At 37.0% G+C, this 20,093-nt stretch overlaps 3 protein-coding genes across 8 annotated transcripts in view; 2 read left to right on the top strand and 1 right to left on the bottom strand.

Annotated features, from left to right (window-relative positions):
* The window catches only part of GET1 (guided entry of tail-anchored proteins factor 1), a 93,304-nt gene extending 90,948 nt beyond the window's left edge, over positions 1-2,356 (top strand). Inside the window, exon 6 of the mRNA XM_035545997.2 lies at positions 690-2,356. Coding sequence (XP_035401890.1) covers positions 690-763 — 74 coding nt within the window. The 3' untranslated portion in view covers positions 764-2,356. The remainder of the gene's footprint in view (positions 1-689) is intronic.
* Positions 1,662-19,868, bottom strand: LCA5L (lebercilin LCA5 like). Of its 4 annotated transcripts, XM_050711646.1 has the most exons (9): positions 19,761-19,850; positions 16,952-17,281; positions 15,353-15,562; positions 13,531-14,045; positions 11,868-12,005; positions 10,390-10,483; positions 6,467-6,576; positions 6,059-6,191; positions 1,662-4,521 (listed from the first exon to the last, which is right to left on the bottom strand). In XM_050711646.1, the coding sequence occupies exons 2-9, from the start codon at positions 17,172-17,174 to the stop codon at positions 3,944-3,946; spliced, it is 2,001 nt and encodes a 666-aa protein (XP_050567603.1). In that variant the 5' UTR covers positions 17,175-17,281; positions 19,761-19,850; the 3' UTR covers positions 1,662-3,943. The 4 variants fall into 4 exon arrangements, with proteins under 4 accessions (XP_050567603.1, XP_035401889.1, XP_035401887.1 ...); XM_035545996.2 differs by lacking the exon at positions 15,353-15,562 and having other exon boundaries at positions 19,761-19,868; XM_035545994.2 differs by lacking the exon at positions 19,761-19,850 and having other exon boundaries at positions 16,952-17,297.
* The window catches only part of SH3BGR (SH3 domain binding glutamate rich protein), a 32,599-nt gene continuing 29,036 nt past the window's right edge, over positions 16,531-20,093 (top strand). The window contains exon 1 of one of the 3 annotated variants that reach the window (XM_035545999.2): positions 16,531-16,775. The gene's annotated coding sequence lies outside the window, so the exon portion shown is untranslated. Of the gene's footprint in view, positions 16,776-17,212; positions 17,328-20,093 lie in introns of those variants that run through there. The other 2 variants (XM_035545998.2, XM_050711676.1) reach the window with 2 other exon arrangements.

Consider the following 20,093-nt stretch of genomic DNA (forward strand, 5'->3'; position numbering starts at 1 on the left):
AAGGTTGACATCCTTGTCTGCCTTCAAATCTCCTTTTTTCTCCCGGCTGATAATCACAGTATGACTCTGTGTAGTCTGTGACACAGATACACTGCGTGTTACGGTTAGGGTGCACCCTCTGTGCCGTCACACCGATAACAATTTCTGCACTGGTCATTTGAATGACAGCACTCTGTACAACAGAAGTGAGAGGGGTCTGGGACAGCAGTGAAAGTCTCAGTAGGGGTTTTATGTAGCTTTGGGAGGAGCAAGGGCAAAGAACAGAAGTATGGACTTAAGACTCTTTGAAAATACTGATTTAAGTTTCTGAGAAAATTTACTTTCTAACTTCTCTGAAGTTTCTGAATTTAGGTTCCAAAGTGTTCTGTTATTTGCCATGCCTTTGATTTCAGTGACTTATACATTTTTTCTTAGGTACATAGTGAATGTTTTTAGAAGTTGTAGGTTGTGTATACCACACTTTGGCTCACATTCGTGTTATTTGGTGCTCTTCTGCCCAGACAGTCTTCAGGCTTTCTCAGAACCACTGTGGGGTTAACTGCTGTCCCGTGTATCTAGACAGAAAGATGTTCTGTTGACCTGATAACTCTGCATTTCATTTTTGACACTACGGGGTTGTTTTTACAGAAGCTGGCATGCTTCAGAGTTATTGATGCAATAACTTCAGTCGTGTTTTGTATCTCTTTCAGGTGGTGTTGGAATTACCTGTTGGCTTGTGGTTTGTAATAAAGTTGTCGCTATCATGCTTCACCCTTTCAGCTGAAGAAATCCCAGTAATTCATGGAGTCCTAAAATACGTTTTCATTATTGCTGTTTAAAAAAAAAAAAAAGTTTGTCTTTCATGACAGACCAGTTCTGAGATATGTTTTGTTGCTTCAGTCAGGTATCAGTCAGTATTCCTTTTGATTTATCTTTCCTTAGTTTGTTTTTCAGTTTTGTAACCAGCAATGTTCAAAGAATGGCATTGCTATTTATAAAACCTCATTTTGACAAGTATGAACATTTATGGTTCTGCCATGAATCAGACTTGCCATGGCATATTCACCAAGGTCTAGAAGTGTTTGATTTTTATAACTGTTAAGGTGGAAATGCACTGGCACTAGGAATTATTTTTGGAGCTTTGTTCGTTCTGTGCTGTATAATATGGCAGTTTCACTCAAAGGTGGGTTTATACTTGGTGATGTGGTTCTAGGTAGAAGTAGGTTATTTGGTTGGCTTAGAGCAAAACAGAATTTATTTCCTCCTTGTTGTTGGTTTTTTTTTTTTTTAAGTCTAGAATTGGGGTATTCTCAGACTGTCTTAGAAAATATTACTGATATATATGCAGAATCAACCTTTTATCTCTTAAGTGACTTTCTCAGTTGCCAAATACAGAACAGCTGGCTACTTTTCCCTCACAGAATTTTAAAATTCATTGAACACTTGAATTTCTTCCTGCTTCTATTGATAACTGACCTTTTGTTCCTTGACATTTCTTCTGCTTCCCAAGCGGAGTGAATGTCAGTGATAGTGTTTCCTTCCATGTTTTGGGAAGAAAGGTCTGGCCAACCTTCTCAAGCTCCACATTAAGAAAGTAAAAGACAGTGCTGTTCCTGCATTCCTAGGAACTACATTCCCAGGGTTTTGGTACATATTAATGACAGTCTGGGACAGTCCAAAACAGCTATGTAAATGTAAAAAGGCAAATGAGTGATTTAACTACCTGAAGTAGTAACAGAATGCTAGCGAGGAAGAGGAGGGAAAACAATTTTCTGTTTTGTAGTAAATGCTTCTTGCTGTGTATAGGTAAACAGCCACATCATTTTGAATATAAAGGAGAACAAAGTTTTTCCTGGTGCCACGTCTGTAGAACAGGGACGAAGCTGTGCTACCTCCTGTGCTGCAGTGCTGCCCACAACTCTGCCCTTGGTGTTCCGCAAGACAAAGCAGTGGTTTTATAAAGCTCTTCTTCTGCGCCTCCCTTTTCTGATGTGAGCCTGAACAAAACTCTCGATGGGCACCCTTCCCTCTTCTGCTGGGCTTTGGGATTCTGGTTCAGCTTCCCACTCTGTACAGTGTTGTGTTATTCCAGGTCCTTTGCCTTTGTGCAGAAAGGCATTAGGGCCCCTCCATAATTAGCATTGTATTTAGAAATTAATTCAGAAGGTCATGACACATTTTCTGTGTCTGTGTATATGTACATGAAATGTGTTTTTTTCTTAAATGTTAATTAGATTTTTTTTTTTATATTAAGGATTACATTTAGCCAACAGAAAACTGAATGCATTAAATATCAACAAGAACAAAATGTCAGGATTCAGTCTGTTATGTATAATGGTGTGTTTATTTATGAAATAAAGCTGCTCAGTCCATCTCAGGTTTTCTAATCAATGCTTTTTTAATGTTACAGTTTTCCTAAACAAAACGAAACACAAATACAACCCACCTATGTTTTTGCCTAAGGAGGTGCTGTTGGAATCCACAGATATTTTTTTTTTTAAAGTATTCAGAACAGATTTTTCTAACTGTGACATTGACGTATTTCTGACTCTAAGGATGTGAGTAATGATATTTCCACTTAGCTTGTTAGAGAGTTTAACACAGTGAAGTCAAGAAAAGCAGTATCCTTTAAAATCTTCTGAATGGTGTTTGCTCTGTATCCACACTTAGCATGAGGTAATCAAATACGCAGTTTGGTGGCAGCTCTAGTCAAACATTTGAGTAAAGGCAGAGAGGCTTTTTGTGATTTAGACAATATAAACAGGATTGTTGCTGTGCTTGTTTACTCTTGACTTTGGTGGCAGCAAGAAAGGCGTTATGGAAGTGTTAATAGTACATAATGCAGTCAGAAGAGCGTTTCTCTTTTTAAATCATTTTTTAAATCTGTCCACTGCACAGCTGAAGTACTACTTGAAAAACTTCAAAATTGAAGAAAAGTATGCTTCAAGTAGGTTCGGATCAAAATATCTTAATAGCCTTTAAAAGCTTTTGTGGTGTATTTTTTTTCCTTTATGTAAAATTCAGTAAAAAAAAATACACATTTTTTTCCTAGCTTACATTTTAGCAAACATCTCGTGAGTTACTATGAGGAACAAGACATAATCCTCCTACCCTCACTTACATAACCTTGAACACAAGATTTTTAAAGGCTTTTTGAGAATTGGATATGCCTGACTTCTCCAAAACAATACTTTACTCTTGCACATTCATCTGTGGATGTCAGCTGTGGAAGTTACCAGGCAAACTGCTTTGATAAGTTTGAACAGTGGAAAAGAATGAAGCTTTAGAGCTTCATAATGCTAGTGAAAACAATGTAATAGCAAATTATTATGTGTGAATTCTGGAAGCTAGTTCAGGAGTGAAGAAAATAAAAAAATATTTTCTTTTAGTGCGCTGTTGGTACTAACCCAATAAAGAACCTTCCAAAAGCAGACTGCTTGCTGCAGCTAGCTAACAAATAGTCAACTTCAAAACTCAGAGAAAACACACACACAAAAGTGAAATTTCCCAGAAGGGACCTACTTGGACACCTCTTGATAACAGGTAAACATGTCATATTTGGTAAGGCACTCCTAGTTGCTAAAGTGCACACACATGCACAAAAACCAGAATAATGTTCTGCTGTGACAACTGATTTGCCTGTCATTTTGGAAGAATCATTGAAATAAATTCTAAAAAGTTATAAGATTTCATATGTGTTTTATGATGTTAGAAATATTGTTTCATTAGGTTTAAAAGATTTAAAGTGCTGTATATTTTAAAAGGAAAGATAAGTTGATATACTTACTGAATATCAAAATAATTATTTGTGTATTCTTATGAGGTTATTCACAATGATTTCATTGGTGTTAGACACTACATTGTAAAGTAGTGTTGGTGGTTTAAAATTTGGCTTGTGTAGTCATGCATCCCTTCACTGCTTTCTCTCCACTCCTCTCATGCTTGAACTTGAATGGTTGTCTTTTCAAACACAGCTTGGCCCAAAGAGCTCTTTCATAAGACTCTTTTTCCTCTCAGTGAATGTCTTGTAAGCACAGCCTTCTGCTTCAGCTGAACTGTCCCTCTGCCTTGTTTTTGTGGCTTTACCAAAAGATGGTTCATACAGCTCAAACGAATTTTTCACTTTGGATTCAACTCCTTCACTGCAGTCCTGACGTGCATGTCTGTGGTTGCAGTGACTGCACTTCCTGGGTTTTGTACCTGATGCAGGAATCCCATGGTGCAAATTTTCAGTAGCTTCTGAGAACATGTATTGTTTTTTCAGCCTAGTGGGTGATTTGTTTTTTGGACCTGGAGTTACAAATTTACTCCCTGCCTTCCCACTGTTACTTAGTTGTTCATCTAGCTTTTTTTCTTTTTCATATTCTTCCACTGCATCTTGCTCTTGACTGTTCTCTTTTACACTGTCAGTTAGAGGAGTTCGTTCAGTTTTTATCGTCTTTTTCAGTTCCTCTTTAAGGAAGTCTCTCTTTCTTTCTTCTTGTTTCATAAATTCCAGACAAGTGTGTTCCTCTGTCAGTGGTTTGTCTTCCTCTAAATATTCTGAAATGGAATATTGTGGTTTTTAGAAATGTTCTTAAATTGGCTAGGATCATAAACTGTCATGAAGCATTAATGAGAGCACATTTTACTTCATTATTTCATTTCTTAAGTTGTTATTGACGGCTCTTCAGCCTTGAGGGTTGTGACAGTGCTATTTCCTAATACGTATAACAAGATGGAGCAAGATTTAAGCAAGATCATTTTCATTGACCTTTTCCATGACACTTAAATGAATTAGCATGCAAATATAATCCGTATTGAATATGTTGCAGTTTCTTAAAGGCTAAATATAGTAGCAGTATAGTTATGTACAAAGTGTCACAAAAACTACATGAGATCTAAACTCTACCTGTCATTTTATTACTATAAAATGGAACTTAAATATAGGTATGGTTTTCTTTCCCTTAGTCGACAACATGCTTCTTGCAGAGAGCAGAATATACTGCAGTTTTCTAACATATAACTGAGTTGGATCCACTTTTTAATGGAAAAGGTATGTGTCTACTGAATGCCTGTAAAATGCATTTCTCTGTTACAGGGGACAATTTGTAATAGCTCTGTGCTTTGGAGAGACTCAAAGAGTACCTGCAGAATGAGACAGAGTCCAAGTTTAAAAGAGAAGTAGGTAGTTGCAATACTGAAAATAACTAAATAAGACTTCAATAAGTCAGTCAAATACTGGCTGTGAGAGAAAGCCAGAGGAGAGACTGGCAAATGGGAGTTAGGAGAGAGTTTTGCAGGCAGAATCAAAAGACCTGAGTTTTCTGTTAGTTTTAACAGGATTTGAGATACATAGGGTGACTTCGGCTATCTGTTTGGGTTCACGGGTGGGCTCTGGAAAGGCTTCAAGCTGAGAAGATGGAATACAATGTACAGGAGTTAAAGCTTTCCAGGTTACTAGCTCTGTTACTGACTGATATAGTAAGTGACCTCACCAACCTGTTAGTCCTCTGTAAATGTGTGGCATTCTGGTCACATAATGTCTACCATTTGCGAAGAATTTAGCATGACGGCACTCAGATCTCGGTTGTATGTAAAACCCTCACTATAAAAATATGTATAAAAATCTGTTTACTGTGATCATTGCAATGAGGAGATACTCCCAGCCCTTGAAGAACTTTTCTTTTCCTTTCTTAGCAATTGATCCTGAGACAGAATTATCTGTTGACATTCACTATGATGAAGATTCACAACCAACAATTTGAGATCAGTATTTCATTAGTGGGGAATTAACAGGCAACCATTAACTAAAGTGTATTTTTACAGATGAAGCACTGAATTTTTACCAACATCATCAGGAACTGCTTTTAGAAGTACGGCAGTATAACGATGCCTTATACTGTGGAGCTCATCTGCTGTCAGTGTAGCACGACCAGCAGCTGAGTGTCAGCAACTCAAAATACTGCTTTGTAGAGCTAGTTACTGACACTCGGGTGCCAGCTAACAGCTCTCAGACCCGTGTAACTTACCAACATCAGCAGGTCATTCAACTTCTGAAAAGATCAAAGACATTTCTGAGGAAAATGTTAAAATGTACCTCTATGCATTCTATTGAATGGTTCTGGCTTTGGTATTTTCTTGGCTGATTGCTTCTTGGTTTTCTGTTGGGCATCTGTGTAAGCTTCATTTGCTTTAGCTTTTTGGTTCTTATCTTCTGAAGGCTTTTTCACCTACAATTGACAATTAAAGGTAAAATACTGGGGAAATAACTTTAGTGACTTTTTAAAGAATACAATCAGTGCAATACTTATAAAAAGACTGATATTTTCTGTTAAGTTCTTTGTATCACAACTTTTGTCCTAGGTATTTTCTGTAATAATTATATTCATACAAAATGCACATCATAAAAAGATAAGATGACTGATAGGTCTGTTACCAAAACTGAGGAAGAACATACAATTTAGTTGAGAGTTTAAGCAAGGGATTGGATCCAGATCTTTCATACCTCCGATAGCAGAATTTGACTTTTTTCTGTTTCCTGGGTTTGGTGCTGTGGCAGCAGCAGTGATCTAAAACTCTGTTTATCTACTTGCACTGATATGTTTCTGCTGAGACCTATTGAAAAAAGACAATCATTAGAAATACAGCAGTTTCTGGAATTACATCATTGGTATAAATAAAAGATATGTTTGATGACTAATAATATTGGTATGTGATCTAGGATTTAAGCATCGTTTTGCTGCATGTCTTAAATGCCCTTTAATAAGGGAATTCTTTCTTACGAATCTGGCTGAAATTGGAACTCACATATAGTATGAGTTAGGTTTTATTAGTTAACACCTGATGTTAATGAGAAGTTTGCAGTTTAAGTGTACGTCAGTAAATTAAAATCCCACAATGTATCCCACATTTTGAATATATATCCTTGGATTTATTGCTATGCAAGAGTGCAAACAAGGAAATAACTAGCATAGCTAGTGCACTCTTAGCTGGGTTTGAGGCACAAATGTTGTGGCTTTCCTTTCCAAGGATGTAATAAAGTTTCATTATCTAAGTTTTCTTGGAATTTTTATTAGAGATTTTGAATTCAGCTACCTAGAAATCCAAGCATTTTCATCAGTACATCAGTGCACTGTAAATATACTTACATTTTAGATCGACAAAGACATCATGATCAGATAGGACACGTGAAGTCAAGACAGATGTGTCTATAGCCTAAAGACCATATTGGCTTAATTTGTGTGGTAACATCCTAATGTAGATTTAACAGGTCTGGGAAAGGGCCTCAACTTTCAGGCTCCTACATTCAGATCTTGCAGAGTATAACAAGCATGCTTGCTTTCATGCCTTCCGACTTGCTTACTCACCTTGCTCAAAGTTAAGCATTTCTATAAGGCTTTGTAGAACCAAACTTTGGTGGCAATACTTCACACTACCTGAAATATCACTGCTATTTGAAAAGGGATTCCAAGGGAGTGATTGAATGCTCCGTTCAAAGAAATATCTGAACGGAGATAGGACAGGATGACAAGGGCAAGGCCAGTATATTGTTCTTTGATTCTATTTTTAGAATAATTTGACATGAGTACAATAGCTAAGAAAGTTGCTAGCACAGGAGCAAGACTGTGATCTTACCTACATCAACATTCAACCTTACTCCCAGTTTTGATATCTGAAATCAGAAGAAGAGTATCCACAAAATGATGATCTTCACATGTTTGTAGTTTGGTGGTAATAAGGATGTTGATAACCAATTTGAGAATAACTTCTGAAATAATGGCACTGATGATGTGGAGGGGAACTGTTTTCTTTTTCTGAACCAGTAAGTTACTTCAGAAGCCTTTTCAACAGAAATCAACAGAACATTCCTCAGATCCAGAACTAGGGGGAGCTGTACCTCTAGATGAGCTGGTGTGACCTTCCAGCAACTGATCAACGTTTGTTCTCACGGACAGCAAACAACATTAACTAATTTGCTCAAAAGAACCATTTTATTTATGTATATAGAGCTTTCTGATACCCTAAGCCTACCTTCAGTTCTTCATCTGGAGTATTAAAAAATGCAGCCCCACAGTTTTTTTTTTCTTTCCTGCTAAGTAAAAATTTTTACAAACGCAGAAAGGAAAATAACAACTTTAAGAGGTAGCTCTTTCCACATCTGCAAGAGGAAAATTCAGGCCAACAGTGAAAAGGAAAAACAATTCTAAGTAATTCCAGTTCTGGGTTTCTAAATCATGTTTCCATTAACTGGCAGAGAATGAAGCACTTACTGGGCAAAAATAACGTAACACCAGACAACTTTGCTGAGAACCTATTCACATTGCAAAATACCAGGTCTCTGTTCAGCTAAGCTAACTTAAGTAGTAATCAATGATTTAATAGTGTAATTTAAATAACAATATTGTAAACATCCATATATGAGTAAAGTTAAAAAAAAAAACACTACAGAGGGTGATGTGATGCAACTGATGTTGGAATTCAGTGCTTCACAAAATAAACTTGTCTGATTTGGAATGAGAAGTAGGAATTTCTTTCTAAATCTTAAAACTTGAATTACCAACTTTATCCCTGTAGTTCACTTATTGCTAATGCACAGTAATGGATTTGCAAAAACAATATATTAGGAAAGAAATAAGCATCTGACTACAGTAAGACTTCATACTGATATCATATTTCTAAGAATTCTGGGGGCATGTGCAATATTTCCAGAATTTGTTTGCTACCAAGTAAAATTTAAGTGCTCTTATGTACCCTTGCGAAGAAAGTTCCAATTTCTCCTTTAATATAGAAGCAGGAATATCTAGTATTTTAAAGAGGTGCTTAACGCAGGAAACTCAATGTTCAAATCATTATCCAAAAGTAAAGGGTATTAAGGTGGCTGTGCAGAAAGATCTCCCACAGAATAGCGACACGATGTTTACAGTCCGGAGTAGGAGACAAAATGTTACTTTCAATGTGGGTAAAGTACTTGAAATTTGTTATTTCCTGTATAAAACACATTTATTAGTAAGTGCTAGATGCTACATCTAAAGCATATGTCAATTATTAGAAATTTATACGTGTTTCAAGAAAACTATCTGCTTCAACATTTTTGTCCCTGAAGAATACAGTGCGCATATGGGCAACAAAGCAGGTTTTGGATTGTATGATTTGTGATTGTTTTCAGCTGCTGCTCCCTCAGGTCAAGGGGTCAGATTCACTTGTCAGAACATAGGTGCTATTTGAGATGCCCCAGAGTATCCAAGGTATCCACATAAGGCTGGCCAACATTACCCAGGAGTGATGGGACACCCGTGTCCTTCTGGAACAGCTACAGGGCCAGGCAATGTGCTAGGACATCTCAAATGCCACTAGATACCCATAATTAGGCAACTGAATCCCACAGAATGTACCTACTCTGGGAATGGTTGATAGACAAGATTGCGTATGGTAAATAATTCTCTCCAATACCTGTCTTGAGTATCCATATGAAGAAAATACTGTTTAATAAAGACTCTTCTTCCTGTTGATAGAATTAACTTTCTATTATTTTATTCCGTCTTTCTACACTATTCTAAATGACATCGATTTTGTCGATGGAATTAATTGAGAGGGTATCTGATTACTGGGTTATTATAATCTCTGGTTGCCCATTTGAATTTACTTACACTAAATAACCAAAAGACTACTAAGGATAAACACTCTTTTCTCTCAGATATGCTGACAGTATAACCATCAGACTAGCCTTTAAACTTTCTAAACCTTGTATCTGAAAACAACTCCTTTCCTTGCATCCCAACAAAACGAGAGTTGCAGAGGCTTCAATAATGTGCATTGAAGTCTCTCTGCTATTTATAAGCTACAGGGTTTAAGAATTTTAAAAATGAGTGAACAGCTTTTAAAGACCCAACTAAATTCATTATTTTTGGTAATCTAAGGGCACTTTGAAAGTCTGTACTAACACTAGCAACTTGCTACAGGAGGATTGGTCATGAGGTGCTTTGATTTAGTGAGGCATGTTGTAGGAATTTTAACTCTAGATGACCACTTCTAGCCAAATCAAAATGAACAGCCTGAACAAAAATTAGTCTTCAAAAGCTATGTGGAGTGATAGCTTCATGCTCTTAAAAACAAACTGGCAAATGTCTCTTGATGCAAATAGACACTTAAAATAGCAACACTACTTCAGTGTCACTGTTAGAATACTAAACCTGTGTGTATCCTAAAGGTTATTCATGATGAAAATTGGGTTAAGTATTAAAAACAGGTCATGTATTTGTATTTATAGAATAAATGAGCAAAAAACAAGCACTTCTGTCCAAAGTGTATGTATGAGAATATTTTTAGCCTATATAAAAGTACCATATTGGCTTTTATTTTGGCATACCTGTCCCAGTTATAAAATAATACTAAGTTTCACATAACTAAGGAAAATGATTATACTCTTACGCTTTTCATGAGGTACTGAATCACCTCTGTCCTTTGGGATTTTAGGCATCCGATTTGCATAGATATTTTTTACATAAAGTTGCCGATCCTTTTCCTAAGAAGAAATGAATACTATTAAGTTTCTAGTATGCACTGAGAATTACTTTTTACCAAACTAATTTTCCTATGCTGGGAGAAAACTGACATCAGTTTTGCTTTGTGCCAGATCATTTGGTGACTTTGTCATTTAATTAAACATGGATCAATCATTTTCTTTCATAAGCCAAATCAAAATTCTCCATTTTTAAGGCTAAGAGCACATCTTAGCCTTATAACACAATATTCAGAAGATGGAGCCTTCTGTAACATGACATAAACTTCAGAGGCACACTTTTAAAAATTATTTTGCAAGAGTCCTGCTTCCATATTGAAATCTATCTTAAAAAAGAGAGATTTCAGTAACATTCTCACTAATCAATTCTTAGTGTACAAAAGGACCTGCGTTTAATTTGGACATACAGACTGATCTGAAAGAGAATTGTGTGTCTGGACACCCTGAATGGTCTGAATAAGCCAGCTGTGCAAAACTACAAATGTGTGAGTATAAACTCCATTCTGGCACAGAAACAAGGTTAATAAGCATGATTGCTCTTTGTGTTAAAACAATAGAAGGCTTGGGGAATCTAAACATAACATTAAGAGAACTGAACACGCACAGAAAACTGTGGAAAACACATGAAGTAGAAATATTTAGAGAAGTCTTAAGGTGTGAACTATACTTTAAAATAATTTGCATTCTCGAACAGTTTTACATTAGTGTTCCTGGGACTGTAGTTATTCCCATCTCCCACATTTCCACACGTAGAACAGACTCTGTGGCAGGGAATTAGCAAATGCTGTTCAGGGCACATTGGCACACTAGGTACGGCACTGTATATCTTCCTCTCCCAGCAGTTCACTGGTTGCCCAGGTGCAACCCAGGATATTTGTTCTACTGTACGTTTAGTTTACAACTGTTACAGTATGTGCTGAACTTGACATATTTCTCCCCAAAACATTTGTGTAAAGAACGAGCTGGAATTTGAAACAAACTCTTGAAATATTTACATAAGACTTTTTGTTAAACTGTAGTTTTCCAGATCGCAATATTTGGCTTATTTTGATTGCAAGGTGTTTCTGTAACGGAGCTCATAAAAAGTTATTAGATGGATATATTGGCCTACATCTATCCAAATGGTAACAGGTTGCTGGGGGTTGTGTGTTCAAATTGTGATACATTAATTTGTTCCAATTAGCTACTGAACTACTTTTAACTTTTGACAAATAGACCCTACAACAATCTCCTTGTATTTTGACTTTTTTTTTTTTTTTGTAGACTATAGACTCAAACAGGAAACAAAAACTCCGTTAGTAAATAATAAATGAGGCAAAAAGAATAGATAAAATTAAAGACTTGAATCTTCCTGCAGCAGCAGAAACCTCTTTAGAATCTGGAATACCTTAATTTTTTGGTGAAGAGTGCTAATTTCCATTTGCAAGTTCTTTGTAATTATCCCAGCTTCAACAGCTTTTTTAGTCTCCTCTGCCAGCTGACGACTAAAGGTGCTATTGTTCAACTTCAGCTGCTTTTCTAGGCTCTTAAAAAAAATTACATATTTTACAATATGGATATACTCAGCATGACCATTAAAAAAATCAATTCTTACCAGATCTAGAAAATAAGCACACTAATATAATGAAAAGTAAGCTTCTAATTATTGTAAACAGTGAATGACATTAAGGAGCATCTCAAAATTTACTTTAAAAATGAGCAAAACTGGTTTAAAACCTCATTGTATTAAACAAAAAAATGGATATTTGGCATTCAAACATAAAAATTAGGCCCGTACACGAATTAATGAAAACGATAACTTCTGAGACATTTTAAGACATTTCTGTTCACACTGAGATGTATTAACTATGGCAGCATAAGGAGGTGTAAATGAAGAGTAGGTACTTTACTGAGTACTTTATCACCAGAACCCAGTGCCATGCACTGAAGTGATAGTTACTAAAATTGTAGGGTGGGAACCCAATCCTGCAAGCTTTTTATAGCTTCTCACTGGGACTTCTGTAAATAGAAAGTTTTCAAAACAGTGTCTGAATTCAGCTGTTTATATATTCTTTCACGTAATAAAAGTATTTCAGACCTAGCTGTTCAAATGGTTGATTACCTGGCTCTTTATTTAATTCTATGAATAATGTACCCAATAGAAAATAGAAATTAATTCCTGGAGGACAATGGAAATTTCACTCTTCTAGTTTTGTAGTAAAGAGTATCTTCTTGTAAAAGGTTCGTTAAGACTAAAGATGCATGAAATAAAAAAGATAAAATGAATTAACTCCTCTTAAACTCCGACCTGGCTTCTACTGCAGTTGCATAATAAATCAGCCGTAGAACCAACCCTAAAATCTACGACTCCAGACTGTTGCCTCATGCAGCAGCTGCCGTCCAGCCAACTGCAGAGAGCAACATTAATTAGTGAACTGGGGATGTAGTTAAGCCCATGCTGCCCACAAACACTGCTTTGAAGGCAAAGTGCATGTTCCAGGTTAGGCAGCTTCGGCTGTACAGGTAGCTCAGCAGCGGGCAGGTGTGCTCTGCCTGTCACGTTAACCCCAGGTTTCACCTGGGTGAATCAGGGCTCGGCGAGGTCCACACCATTGCAGCTAGACTGCCCAAGCAAGGCTGGGTAACTCCATGCTGCTAGCAGGGAGCAGAGCAGCAAATTTGGGATTAAAACAAAAATAATTTGAGGTTCTCTACCTTCGGCAAATAGGCATTGCCTGCTCTACTGAAGATCACCTGCTCTATTGAAGATTGCTCTCCAGCTACGTGCTATGCTTCTCACCTAACAGGGGCAAGACAGAGAACTTAAGTCTTAAAAATCGTTATTGCCGGATTTAATTCAGTCACTCATTACTGACAGATTCTAAAATATTGGAAGGGGGTCCTACTTCCATTTTTAGTACCTTATACTCTGGATTAAAAAGAATGCTCAGTGTTAAAGGACTGTATCAAAATCATCAATGTGACAAGAAGCAGCTAAAAAATTTCCACTGCTCATGTACAGAAACCTCTCCTATTATACTTCTACAAATACAAACATATGCACATATTACCTGTATTCTCTTATTATTCTCATCCATTTTTTCTGTAAGGTCTGATAATCTGTGATAAAGTTCCTCTCTTTCTGCAAGAGCCTCATCTTCTGAAAGCATATGCAAGGCCTGCAAAGCATCTTTAGTTTTTAGCAGCTCTGCTTCAACTTTTCTAAGCTTCATGGATGTGCTTCTTTCTTCCTTCTGAGACATCCTCAGATGTTTCCTTAAAGCTCTCACCTCACTGTAATGCCTTGCTAAAAGATCGGGCAAAACGCTTTCTGAATTTTCATATCCACCTATGGCCTTCAAGTGCCGCCACTGAAGCTGTTTCAACACCTGGTTTTCTAAGTTTGATGCTCTTAATTTCTGTTGTAAATCAAATATTTCATTCTTCAGCTCTTTAATTTTGTGAAGTCTTGCTGATAATATTCGCTGAGCCACTGTATTTTTTTTCTGGGAAATCATATTATTCTGCAGGCTTAAAAATGAAGGATTCTGATGTGGTTTCTTCTTAGCTGGCAATTTATTTCCCCCTGCATTCAGACCAAAGTAAATTGACATTGATATATAGCAATCATCTGAGACGGCAAAATCACTGTACTTCTTTACTGCCCACATAAGCTCCTATACTACTCATCCAGGCTACTTGCACATGGTACATTTGACAAAATGCCCAAAACCTATACTAAGACACCAATGTTCAAATATTTCATAGATAACTCCATTACAGATTTTATACCTGTGTGTGTATGTATTTATGTGGCTGTACTGGGCTAGAGCTAGCTAAGTTCTCTCCTTTCATTCTCAGAAGCCATTTTCATTTGAGAAATGCCATTAATAGCATGGCGTCATGCTCACTTTCCTTTAATAAGGGTAACTAAGTAGGTGTCATCTTCTGGAGCAAACACTAATAAAACTCTGTGAATAATTTAGTGAAGTATGCTTATAAAGTACACAGTACTCCAGTATCAACAGAAACAGTTTTTCCTTCTCGGTAAATATTCACTTAACTAATGTATTCATGATTTGGGGATTGATGAACCAAATGCATCCCATCTAGAAAGATTCCTACAAGCTTCAAGAGCGGGACCTATGCCTTGAATAAGGGCATGATAGAAGAAAAATAACAGTAATCTACAGGTCTGCAAGGACTCAGAAACACGATGTAGTTAAATTTCTCTGCAGCTATGACTTCTAACCAGCATTCTAGAACTTTTAAGTCAGCTTCAAATTGAATTAGGTTTTTAACCCTTACATGTTTGTAAGCATAGAACAATAACGCAGTTGTGTATGCTGCTTCTATACAGTAATTTAAAAAAATCTTTATTGCCTTGCTTTCTAAGTGTATCACTGTCATTTGCCTTTCTGTCTGGCCAACATTCTAAGTGAATTATTTTCATTTTCCTTTCCTGAAATCTAATTAGAATTTGAAAATAGTCAAGGCTGTAAATCCCTGCGTGCTCTTCTTTTTCAGACACATACTCAGTTTCACTATAGTTCTCAAGACATTACAAGCTGTGTTTTGCTGAAGTTTATAATAATAATTTATAGATCAAATAACATTTTAAGTATAAACCACACAAGGTCCTAACCCCAAAAATGAACAATTGAAAAGGACAGATTTTTTTTCAGAACTTCTGTTGAATTCAAGGGGTTTCTGCACACAAACTATTTAGAGGAGCAGGCCCTGACTAGAACGCCCTGTGGCAGAAGGGAAGCAACATCAAAGGCATGGCAGGAAAAGGCAAAGTAGGACACTGCCTCTGGCAGCAGAAAGCCACAGCCTCGCTCCTTCTGTGACCGCAGCTAGAACAGTGGAAAGCTCTGGAAGGAGTGTTACCTAGGAAGACAGAGGTGAGTGGGACAGTGGCTTCTTTTGGGGGAAAGGTTCTTCCTGCAGCAGCACTTACTCCTATCTTTCCGCTTCCCTGCTGGGGACAGCCAGAACAGCCTTCCTGGTCTCTGCAGCTCCTGTCCAGCTCTGGCACTCCCCTTCCTAGGATGTCTTGGCTTGGACCTGACACTGATACCTGATTTTTAAGGCAGGAAGCTAAAGAAAAGTATTGAAAGTGGTCAGCTATATAATTTGGATACAATAAGTAGGCAGATGATAATGGAGTTGGAATGGCAGGAGAGACTGTGATAGGGGCAGGGCAATTTATTTTTTTACTTGGGCTTTAAATGAATTAAGAAGGATTACCATGGAGATTCAAGTAAGCAGAGAAGAAATTATAGCAGTGACCTAAGTCAGCGATGTTTAAGACCTTCTGCAGCGAGCAAAATTAACAGGTGCTGTGAAAAAAAAACTCATCAGATGTAAAAAACAAAGCAAATATGCAATTATCATGCCTGCATGTTCTCTGCAATATGATTTCACTGCAGAAAGACTACAGTAAGACCACAAATATGGTCATGCAAATATTTGTAAAATGAGAACAACCATTACAGTACTATCTTATTTTTCCAGAATATAATGACAGGATGTGAATCAAACTGGAAAATACCTTCTTGAAAAAAAATGATGAAAATGCTGTGAAATCTGTACAGGTCATACAGGACAAAAAAAGTGGGTTATAAGCATCTTCTTGGGAAATTGACCATACCAAGTAACCATGAACAAACAAAAATAATCACTTAAAATATCCTACACAGCAGTTAGCCAATAATAATATTTCTGCTAAAACGATTTTAAAAACTGGTTATTTTTTTGGTCCTCTAGTTTCATGCCTGTCTGACTTGACACCAGCACATAACTTACATAATAGAAAGATAATCAGTGTTTCTTCTCTCCTTTTTGGTAGATCTAGATGAAGTTTCAAAGCTTAACAGGAAAAAGGTCAATGGTTTGACAGTCATTTTTTGACCTTGTATGGTGGGATTTAGGAAAGTATAGGTCTAGAAATGAAAATACACAGGATAGATTCTTCACTGTTAACATGTACATAGAGGTAATATATTTGTGCTCTGTGGTCATTCAGTTAAAGCATAAATTCAATTTTTACATAATACATTACGATTAAGCTGGCCAAAACATGGCGTTTTGTGTCAAAAACAACACATTTGTGCAGAAATGTCAATTTTGAGTAACCTTCCTCAGGAAAGGCTTTTTCAGATTCGTCATCTTACGAATGGTCAAAACCAGAGCAATTGGAATATTTGCAGGAGAGCTGTTTTAACAATGAGGAATATAGGCTATAGAGGTGTTCTTGCATCTCAGGTGATTATCCTGCCTCTTGGATCACTGAACTTTGTGGAATAACATGGTAAGGAATCCCTACCTCTCTTTCTCCCCTTCCCAGTGTTCGAAACATGATTATTATTTTTATTCACTGTCAGAACGTTTCCCTTGCCTTTCTGATTACTGAAAAAATGCCAAAAAGGGGGAACAGCCATATTTCTCAAGACAGTTTCATTTGCCTACTAACAGAAAACAAATTACCATTTTGGGAGAAGTTATGCTGTCCTTTTTTCTTCTTTTTCTTTTTTTCATCCTTCAGTGTTTTCTTTTTTTCATCTTTTGGTGTTTTCTTTTCTTCAGTTCCTGATAGTTCTAAACAATCACTGCTTCCAGCTGTTTCAGAGCAAGTCATTGACAAAGCCCTCAGAGTAGTTAGTGTGAGGATTTTTGCTTCCGTATTCTCCACTGCGTCGCATACAATCATTACCCCTGCTACAGCTCCTGCTTCTGATACTTCCGTGCTTTAGGGAATCATGTGTCCCTGACTTCTCTGCCACACACTGACTTCCTATGACTTAGTATCTTCTTGCACTAAAATGGGGAGGAAACAATCATCCGAGTTCATCACTGTGTTGAGGTAGAAGTCTTAAAAATTAACCTCTATAACCTACTAGGAATCATAACGTTTGTGAGTTGTTTACACTTAAATAATACTAAACAGTATGCAACTAAATTAAGCAGTGCTAAGAAACACTAATCCATTAAAATAATTCTGTAGTCTGTAGGAAGCAGCAGGTTTATTTACAGAAAGAACTGCAATATGAGATTCAATAGTTTTTATCTCAGAATTTACTGTAATACTGGCATATGTTTTCTGAAGGTTTAAGAGAAGGTTTTCTAAAGGTTTATTACTGTTCAAATGTAATCAGATACCATAGTTTGTTTCCAGTAATGTATGCATTTTCTCCATGATTAGCATAATTTTTAAAAAGTGCAATTGTATTTATGTTCAATGTCTAAAAAGTGCTTTACAATATTAAAAAATAATTGTTTCTTAAGTCTCTAGATGCCGGATATTGATAGTATTCTTATATTATTTTTAGCTTTCCATTCATATTATAAAAATATCATTTAGTCATATTTTTCAATACTTAGATCACAGATCACAAAATTAAGTTATGCATTAAAATAGGAAAAAATCTTAACCGGCCCAGTAACCCTATAAGTCGAGGATGTAGCAGCACATAAAGCTTTACAACAGAGTATTTTATGACTGAAATAAAAGTCTTTTTGAACTCTTGTGTGTTGTTTATTGTATCTATTTTCAAACAAAATCAATCAAACAAATAAAAAAACTTTCTTAAAAAAAAACTTCCCAATGTAATCAAAGTATTTCTGCACAATTTCAGAAGAACCAGTATGGAAAACTCTACTGTTGCTTAACGAAGGCAATTTATTCACACTCTAACTACACTTAGTACATTTGTTTGCTTTTGAAAATGCTGTAAGAAATTTGACAAGATATCTAGGCACTCACATAACTCTGAAAATACCACTTGTAATGCACTGTTGCTGTCAAAGATGTGGAGATCTTATTTTGTCTATGTTCTAAGTAGCACTGCTGCTTCCTTTGGAACTGTCTTTTTTCAATAGTCAATTTCAAATAAAATGATTTTTCCTAATTGTTTAATTTTTTTAAAGAGAACATAATTTGCATAAAATATAAAATGCTAACATTTTATATTTCTTTGTAAATACGTTATACCTCAATTTTTTTGCTTACTGAGTCTACTGGAGCATAGAAGAGATCAGTTTGGCAACATTATTTAAACACTGTAGTTCTGTTAAAAAAAATATTTCGTGGGATACACTTCAGTCCCTTTCTTAATATGACACAAAGACCACCCAGACCATAGTTTTACAAATGCAGAATTCTACCCGCTGGTATAATAAGGTGTATATTTTGAGGGGATTTAGGAGGGAATATCAATTACGTAAAAGAAATTTGAGGAGAGCTTAAAATGATATTCTAGTTCAGGTAAAATTTAACAAGTAGCTTCATCTTAAAAAAAAAAGGGGGGGGTAATATTTATAGTACATTCTAACTACTTGGTTGACATTTTTGCTTTGTGGTGGCATTTTATTTTTAATTAAATTAAATTTCTTAAGGGGAAGAGGGGAATCACCTAACCACCCCCTCCAAAAAAAAAAAAAAATTAAAAAAAAAGTGTAATTTAGGATTGAACAAAATGTTTTAGGTCAAATCAACACAATTTCCTTACTCTTCATTCCCTTATACAAACTATTCCTCGTTATGGAAGATTAGGCAGTGCCCACAGTCCTGCTAAATTTGAGCCGCTGCCATAAGCCCTGGCTGATGGGAACCCGTATTTTGAGGATTAGACAAAGGACAGCTTGGTACACAGATTTGTAGTTCTGTTTCAAATTGATTTGGCCCTGTCAACACTTTCTGGCCAAATTGTGTTTAAATCAAATAAGCTTAAATTAAACTTGAAATTACTGCTTTAATTTGATTTGATGAGAAGCGTGGGTTGAAACTCGCTATCCGACTTCAAAAAGCAGACATTGGGAAGTAAATAAAACAGAAAAGAAGAAGCCAAGAGGCGACCTGCTGACCGCCACCCTCCGTCCAACCCCACCGCCCGGCCCCACACGCCCCAACGCCCCTCCCGCCTCCATTACCGGCCTCTTCTGCCTACGGGGCGCCGCCGTTGCCATGGGGACCGGCGGCGGCCGCAGGGCACCCTGGGACTCGTAGTCTCAGGCGGCTCCGCCATCTTCTCTCGCCGCCGCCCCGTGCAACGTCCCCAGATGAATCCCCCTTCCCCGGCCCCCGCACATATGTGAACCACACTGATGCGGGTATTGCCCCCACTTTTAGGGGCAGCTGCTCCACATTGGCCGCTGGGGAGGCCCAGTGTGCGTCCCAAAACAGCACAAGGCCTTACGTGGAGGGGCGAGGCTGACGGGGGAAAAAGGGAGATCCGAGGGGGAAAATCGCCTAGAAATGAAAGCAGCCGTGCTGCGAATCGTGCTCTAAAATCTTTACCTGTAAAGATTTCTGGGGACAGAGGCCTTGGGCCGTATCCTGTTTTCTCCCCATCTGCTTCAGGAGGGGTTTTGGGTGCGAAGGACAGGAGAGTGGCATTTACCAGTTCTGTCCCAGCTCTGACCATGTGGTGGTGCAAATATTTAGCACTTTAAGTATTAATTATTAATATTGCAATATTTGCAACAGTTTATCAGTACACTTTGAAGCAAATGACCTCACCGTCCTTTCTTTCTAACTCTTCAGGGCATTACTATCCAAATTAACTAATTTGGAAACAGTATGTTCCCAATCGCTTGTCATTTTCATTCAATTTACTAGAGTGTACTTACA

This window comes from Cygnus atratus, chromosome 1, assembly GCF_013377495.2.
Source record: "Cygnus atratus isolate AKBS03 ecotype Queensland, Australia chromosome 1, CAtr_DNAZoo_HiC_assembly, whole genome shotgun sequence".
Taxonomy (NCBI): Eukaryota; Metazoa; Chordata; class Aves; order Anseriformes; family Anatidae; genus Cygnus; species Cygnus atratus.